This window comes from Panicum virgatum, chromosome 5N, assembly GCF_016808335.1.
Source record: "Panicum virgatum strain AP13 chromosome 5N, P.virgatum_v5, whole genome shotgun sequence".
Taxonomy (NCBI): domain Eukaryota; kingdom Viridiplantae; phylum Streptophyta; class Magnoliopsida; order Poales; family Poaceae; genus Panicum; species Panicum virgatum.
This window is the reverse complement of record NC_053149.1, coordinates 30458562-30465868: the sequence shown is the minus strand read 5'-3', so window position 1 is coordinate 30465868 and position 7307 is coordinate 30458562. Positions and strand designations below refer to the sequence as shown.

Sequence of the window (7307 nt, the reverse complement as noted above, 5' to 3'; positions counted from 1 at the left end):
GTTCACCTGGACTTCTGGATCACCTTCTTCGGACTCCGGGATCAACTCGTATGTCCCGTCCGCTAGAGCAGTCGTATCTATATGTGATGCAAGAACAGTATTACACAAACACACTTCACGATAAAGTTGTAGTCCAACATTTAGCAAACAAACATTCATATGGGCAAGCATTTATAGGGTAGTTATTTAACAATGATTACTATACAACACAACAAGATCAACTTCAGAAAACAATTTGATTAAACTTACAAAGTAAGTGTTAATTAGTTTATATAGCATATGAATCATGGTTTGCAAAGAATTGAGTTACTCAGTATACAAACAGTATCTAACTTCAGTAAAATTACTTCAAACAGTAAATACAGAGAGCAATCTACCCTGTAAAATTAATTCCATTTCATGCCACCAATTAATCAGAATAAAACAGTTATTCAGACTACACCTAGAGCAAGATAAAATTCTACAGAACAAACTACAGCACTTATGAAGCTCAAAATTTTTCATAACAGACTTCACATGATTATGAACACCTCATAAATTTTTCTGAATTTATTTAGGCATAAAACTGAAATAATAATTTTGACAATATTAAACCACATATAATAAAACTAATTAGTACAGGAAGTTATATAGCGTTTCTAGATCTTAAATTTTACATACATGAACATATGACCAAAATAGAGTTCTAAAAAAATTATCAGAATTTTATAAGCAAGGAAACTATTTATCACAATTAAAGTTTACTTAACAAGCATTAAATCAAAGATATAGGTAGACAACTCTAAAATTTCCGACACTTGGGTAACAGCAAGGTTGTAGTGATATTTAAGCGAGGAAAAAGTTTTATGCTCAGAACTCTAATCTTTCTACCAGCACAAATATATTAGCATAACTAGTAGATCAAGGAATCTTGAAACTTTGACCTAGCTAATGATGTCAAATTGGCTTCAAATTATTACCAGACACTAGTAACATTGTAATACACAATCAAGCCAAAAATCACAGATAGTAACTGAGTAGAACTCCTAGAACAAATAAAGCATATTTATTCTTTCCTTTTTCTTGAATTAAAATATAGACCAAAATGAAGATGTGCATATAACAAAACTTGTAGACCTTGTAACAAGGATTCCAAACCATTTGGGATTGTATTTTTCTGATTTTTCTATGAATTTCTAGGTATTTTCAAAGTTCAGCATAGAAACAAATGAGACTGGATTGAAAACTTGCATCCAGGACCCTAGAATTCTAAAAGTATTTGCAGGGGAGTCCCTGGCTGGAGTCAGAGCAGGGGAGGGAGGTTTGACCGGCCGATTCCGACGGGGCTCGTCGGCGGCGACGAGGGTGGAGGGGCTGGGGAGGTTCACCGGGTCAGGGCGCACCTGTAGGTGTGCTTGGCCGGGTCTGGAACGGTCGGAGGAGGCGGGTCCGCTGCGAGTAGGGCGGCGGCGCCCGAGGAGAACGGCGGTGAGGGTACTCCGGTGGGTTCTGGGCGAGGAGGAGAGGTCTGCGAGCTGCGCGAGGACGAGGCGGAGCTAATGGTGGAGTCAGCGCGGGCGGAGCGGGTCTGGAATGGAGGGTTGACGGTGAGCTTCGAGCTCGCCGGTGTCTGGGCGGGGCGGCTGCGGTGTTCTGGGGGCTCTGGGCTAGGAGCTAGCGAGTGAGCGAGTGGATTGGGTTGCTGGGGTGCTCTGGGTGCTGGGGCGCGCGAGAGATGGGGGTCTGGGGTACTGCGTCGGGCTGGCCACGGCGGCGGCGAGGTGGCGGCCGCGCGGATGGCCGGGGTGGCGTGGCGAAGACAGGGATGCTCCAGCGCGAGGGGAAAAGGGCGGCGAGGAGCTCAGGCGTGACGCGTGAGTGCCACGTGAGGCGGTGGGCGAAGCAGGAGGGGGCCTGCGGCCTCCCTCGGCGGCGGGCGGCGGCGTTCAGCGCCGGCGGCAGAGAGAAACAGAGAAGCAGAGAGGTGGGAGATGATGTCTGGACTGATTTGCAATTTCCAAAAAGTTTAGGGGCCCTACTGTAAAACAAAAATATCTCCTAAACTATGGCTCAAATGAAAAAGTGCCCAACATGAAAGTTGTTCAACTTTTCAAGATCTATAACTTTGATGTTGTGCAAAAATTGATTTGACCAAAGGTTAAAGAGTTATTTTGAAAACATAGGAATGATTTTGAATTTAATGGACTTTTGTCTTTTCCAATGCAAATTCAGTTTAATTTAAAACTAAAAAGCAAAATTTTCTGCCAAGCAATGATTACACTGAATTTTACAAATAAACCCTCCACAAAAGCAACATTTGCTCTCCCTATTCAAATTAAGTTATAGAAAGGACCCTGCATTAAATCATATTTACACAACTACCCTTAGATTTTTACAATAAGATCCTTTTTCAAGAAAAATAAGCACATGATGCATAAAATAAATGCAATTCTACTGCGCAGACACCTAGGGTGTCACATTTTTTAGCATGTCAAAAATGCACGGTTTGAGCCCTTGGAGGATTAGGCCATTAGCTCTTTATACTTGCCCGTTTGTGCGCGGTTGTCCGACCGATGCCCAGTCGATCCGGATCCCGTATCCTTCCGCAAACTCTTGGAAGTAGTGACCTGTGAAGTTGGTCCTGTTGTCGATGATGATGGAGTTGGGTCCGCCGAATCTGTAAATGATGTCCAGGAAGAACTTGACAGCCTCCTTGGAGTCGATCGTGGTTATCGGTTTTGCCTCTATCCATTTTGTGAACATGTTGATTGCGACAAGTAAGTGGGTGAACCCTCCTGGTGCCTTTTTGAGTGGCCCGACCATGTCTAGACCCCATACGACGAATGGCCATGTTATGGGAATGGTCTGAAGGGCTTGGGTTGGCAGGTGGGTTTGTTTGGCATAAAACTGGTAGCCTTTGCATGCACGGATGATTTCTTCCACTTTGCGCAGTGCTGTTGGCCAGTAAAATCCTTGTCGGAAAGCTTTTCCGACCAGGGAGCGTGGCGCAACATGGTGTCCGCAGATCCCGGCGTGTATCACAAGAAGGAGCTCCTTGCCCTGGGCAATGGGGATGCACTTCATGAGAATGCCAGTCTCAGAGGGGCTGCGTTTGTAGAGTTCGCCGTCGATTACAGCGAAGGTTTTGGCTCGTCGGGCTACCCGACAGGCTGCGTTACATTCCTCGGGGAGGACTTCGTGGAGGAGATAAGCCAATAGGTCGGCTCTCCAATCTGTGCTGTCTGCCTGGCCTGGGTCGGATTGTCCCGTAGCGAGACAGGTTGGGCCCCCGGGTACCTGGTCGGGGGCTGGGTCGGAGGGAGTGTGCTATGTTTTCCCTATTTTTGTCTAGTCCATGGCCGGCTGCTTCTATCGCGCTGACGGCGTGTTAAGGTCGTTGACAAAAATACCGTTGGGCGCCGGCTTGCGCTCGGCAGCCATCTTTGTGAGAGCATCCGCATCGGGGTTTTGCTTCTGTGGGATGTGGTGGAGCTCCAGACCCCAAAATCTTCCTTCTAGCTTGCGGACTTCCTGGCAGTATGCATCCATGAGAGGGCTTTCACAATTGGAGTTCTTCATGACCTGGTCGATTACCAGCTTGGAGTCGCCATAGATGTACAGGCGGGTTGCCCCGATGTCGATGGCTATGCGGAGGCCGCTAATGAGCGCCTCATACTCTGCAACATTGTTGGATGCGGGGAAGTGGAGGCAGACTGCATACTGGAACTTGCCTCCTTCTGGGGAGATCAGGATGACCCCGCCCCCCGCGCCGGGTCCCATGACCGACCCGTCGAAGTAGAGAGTCCAGTACTCGTGAGAGATTTCTGGGCTCGGAGCTTGGATTTCCGTCCACTCGGCAATGAAGTCAGCCAGGGCCTGAGACTTTATCACCATGCGTGGCACGAACATGACGTCATAGCCCATCAGCTCGACTGCCCATTTGGATATCCGTCCCACTGCGTCGTGGTTGCAAACCACTTCACCGAGTGGGATGAGGTGATGACGGGCACCTCATGCTCGGTGAAGTAGTGTTGCGACTTCTTGACCGCCATGATGGCTGCGTAGAGGAGTTTTTGTGTTTGCGGGTACAGTGACTTGGTTTCAGTCAGTACCTCGCTCACGAAATACACGAGACGTTGGACACCATGACTTGGTGTCAGTCAGTACCTCACTCACGAAATACACGGGACGTTGGACATTAAGGGCGTGTCCCTGTTCTTCCCTTTCAACTACCAGAGCGGCGCTAACCACATGGTTAGTGGCTGCCAGGTAAAGAAAAAGGGGTTCGCAGGGATCCGGTACCACAAGCACCGGTGGAGAGGATAAGAGAGCCTTGAGGCGGTCGAGGGCTGCCTGTGCCTCCTTCATCCAGACAAAGGTGTCGAATTTCTTGAGAAGTTTGTATAGCGGCAAGCCTCGCTCTCCCAGCCGGGCGATGAACCAGCTGAGCACTGCTAGGAACCTGGTTAACCTCTGGACGCCCTTGATGCCGCAGATGGGTCCCATGTTGGTGATGGCCGTGATTTTGTCACGATTGGATTCAATGCCACGCTCGGACACCATGTACCCGAGTAGTTTGCCCTTAGGCACACCGAACGTGCATTTCTCGGGGTCCAGTGTGACGTTGAACCTCTTTAGATTTACGAGCGTGGCGCTCAGGGTGGCGACTAGATCATCTGCGCGTGGCATCTTGACGATGATGTCATCAACATAGACCGCGACCGTCGCCCAAGGCGTGTTTATCTGGTTGGAGAAGTAGGCTTGCGTGCATCGCTGGTATGTTGCTCCTGCATTCTTGAGACAGAACGCCATTGAAACATAACAGTATGAGCCGAATGACGTGATGAAGGATGTTGCGAGCTGGTCAGATTCCTTCATCGCTATCTGGTGATAGCCCGAGTAAGCGTCTAGAAAGGATAAGATTTTGCATCCAGAGGTGGAGTCGATTATCTGATCTATTCTAGGTAAAGGAAGAGGGTCTTTGGGGCAAGCCTTGTTCAGGCTGGTGTAATCAACACACATCCCCCATTGACTAGTTTTCTTTTTTACAAGGACTGGGTTAGAGAGCTACTCGGAGTGATAGACTTCTTTTATGAAGCAAGCAGCTAATAGCTTAGCTATTTCCTCTTCTATGGTCCTGCGCCTCTCGTCATTGAAGCGGTGCATTCGTCGCTGGACGGGCTTAGATCCCGGCAAAATGGGGAGCTTGTGCTCGGCGACCTCCCTTGGGATGCCCGGCATGTCGGACGGCTTCCAGGCAAAAGTGTCCTTGTTGTCATGGAGGAAGTCGACGAGCGCGTATTCCTATTTGACCGATAGCTGGGAGCTGGCCCGCACCGTCTTGGTTGGATCTGTGTCGTCGACCACGACCGGCATGGTCTCATCTGTTGAGACGAACGCCGGTGTCTGGCTGGGCTTGCCAGGGTCAGGGTGGCACTCAGGAGTGATGGCGTGAAGCTAGCCAAGCTCAGCCGAGTTCGCCGCAGTGGTGGCAAGGTCGAAGAACTCGCGGCTGCTGACGTAGACCTGCTCGAAGGAGCCGCTCACGGTGATGACCCTGTTTGGGCCCGGCAGCATGAGCATGAGGTAGGTGTAGTTGGGCACCGCCATGAACTTGGCATAGGCGGGGCGCCCGAGAATGGCATGGTACGCCCCCTTCCAGTCCACCACCTCAAACATGAGGGTCTCAGTGTGGAAGTTGGCTTTGTTGCCGAACGTGACCGGCAAGTCGATGTTGCCGACCGGGTACGCCTTCATGCCCGGTAGGATGCCGTAGAAGGGGAAGAGAGACTCCCACAAGCAGGCTCGCGGGATTCCCATGGCTTCCAGGGTGTCGATGTAGAGGATGTTGAGGCTGCTGCTCCCGTCCATCAGCACATTGGACAGGAGCATGTCGCTGATGATAGGGTCGACGACGAGAGGGTAGCTCCCAGGCCGAGGAATGCTGATCGGATGCTCATCCTGATCGAAAATGATGGGTGTGGATGCCCACTTCAACTTTCTAGGAATGGAACTTGTGGCAGCGCATATATCGCAAAGTCGAACCTTCTGCAGTCCCCTGGAACACTCATCCTCCAGGCCGCCGATGATCACCAAGCACCGATCTATGTCCAAGAACTCTCCTTCTGCCGGCTTCCCTTTGTCCTGGTCGGCGTCGGGCCGCTTGTCGCGGCCGTCGCCGTCGGCCTTTGCTGTCCTGCGGAGGAGGCACTTCATCATGTCACAATCCTTGAACTTGTGGTTCACCGAATAGCCATGGTTGGTGCATGGCTTCTCCAGGAGTTGGTTGAAGTGTTCGTTTCTTGGGGGGCGCTTATCTTGGTGCTCGGTTGCTGCGACCTCGCCAGCGGTGGGAGGTCGACGATTCTTCTTGTTTTACCTATCCTCGCGGCTTGAGGAAGGCCTGTCACGGTCATGTCGCTTTGCCTTTCCCGCGTACTAGTCGCGCTCGAAGACGGCCCCGACCGCCTCCTTGCCGGAGGCGTGGTTGGTGGCGATCTCTAGGAGCTCATGCATAGTGCACGGCTTCTAGCATCCCAGCTTGTGGACCAGGGTCTCGTAGTGCGTCCCGCTGAGGAATGCGCCGATGACATCGGCATCAACAATGCCTGGGAGCGAGTTACACTGCTTGGAGAAGCGCCGGATGTAGTCGCGCAAGGACTCGCCGGGCTCCTTATTGTAGTTCTTGAGGTCCCAAGAATTTCCAGGGCGTACTTATGTGCCCTGAAAGTTACCGATGAACACTTTTCGGAGGTCTGTCCAGCTGCCGATGGAGTCGGCAGGTAAGAACTCCAGCCAGGCACGGACGTTCTCTCCCAAACATATCGGGAGATACTAGATGATGAAGCGGTCGCCGCTTGCTCCTCCGGCCTGGCATGCAAGCCAATAGTCCTCCAGCCACATGTCGGGGTTCATATCCTCTGTGTATTTCACTATGTTTGCTGGCGGACGAAAGCGTTGGGGGAAAGGTGCCCCGCGAATCACCCTAGAAAAGGCGTTTGGTCCGATAGGGTCCGGGCTCGGACTTCGGTCGTGATCCTCGTCGGGGTCGTAGGGGCGTCCCACTCGACGGAGCAGTGAGCATTCTGGGTTGGGCGCATATACTCGCGTGTCCTCTACTTGAGCGGCCGCGCGGTCGATGTCGGCGTGGTGCTTAGCCTGCTGCCGGCCTTGGATCACACTGCGCATCGTAGTTTGGACCGACGTGGTCGTGAACCGGTGGCCTCGGCGGGAGAGGGGTGGATGCTGCCGCCAGGGCAGGCGCGCCGCCCACGTTGGCCTACCGCGCTGGTGGGGGGTGCTGCACCTCGGATGGTTCCTGCCCATGG

At 51.6% G+C, this 7307-nt stretch overlaps 1 protein-coding gene across 1 annotated transcript; it reads right to left on the bottom strand.

Annotated features, from left to right (window-relative positions):
- Positions 1-3348: 3348 nt before the first annotated feature.
- Positions 3349-3903, bottom strand: LOC120674733 (uncharacterized protein YpeP-like). Its single transcript, XM_039955867.1, has one exon. The coding sequence runs from the start codon at positions 3901-3903 to the stop codon at positions 3349-3351; it is 555 nt and encodes a 184-aa protein (XP_039811801.1).
- Positions 3904-7307: the final 3404 nt, after the last annotated feature.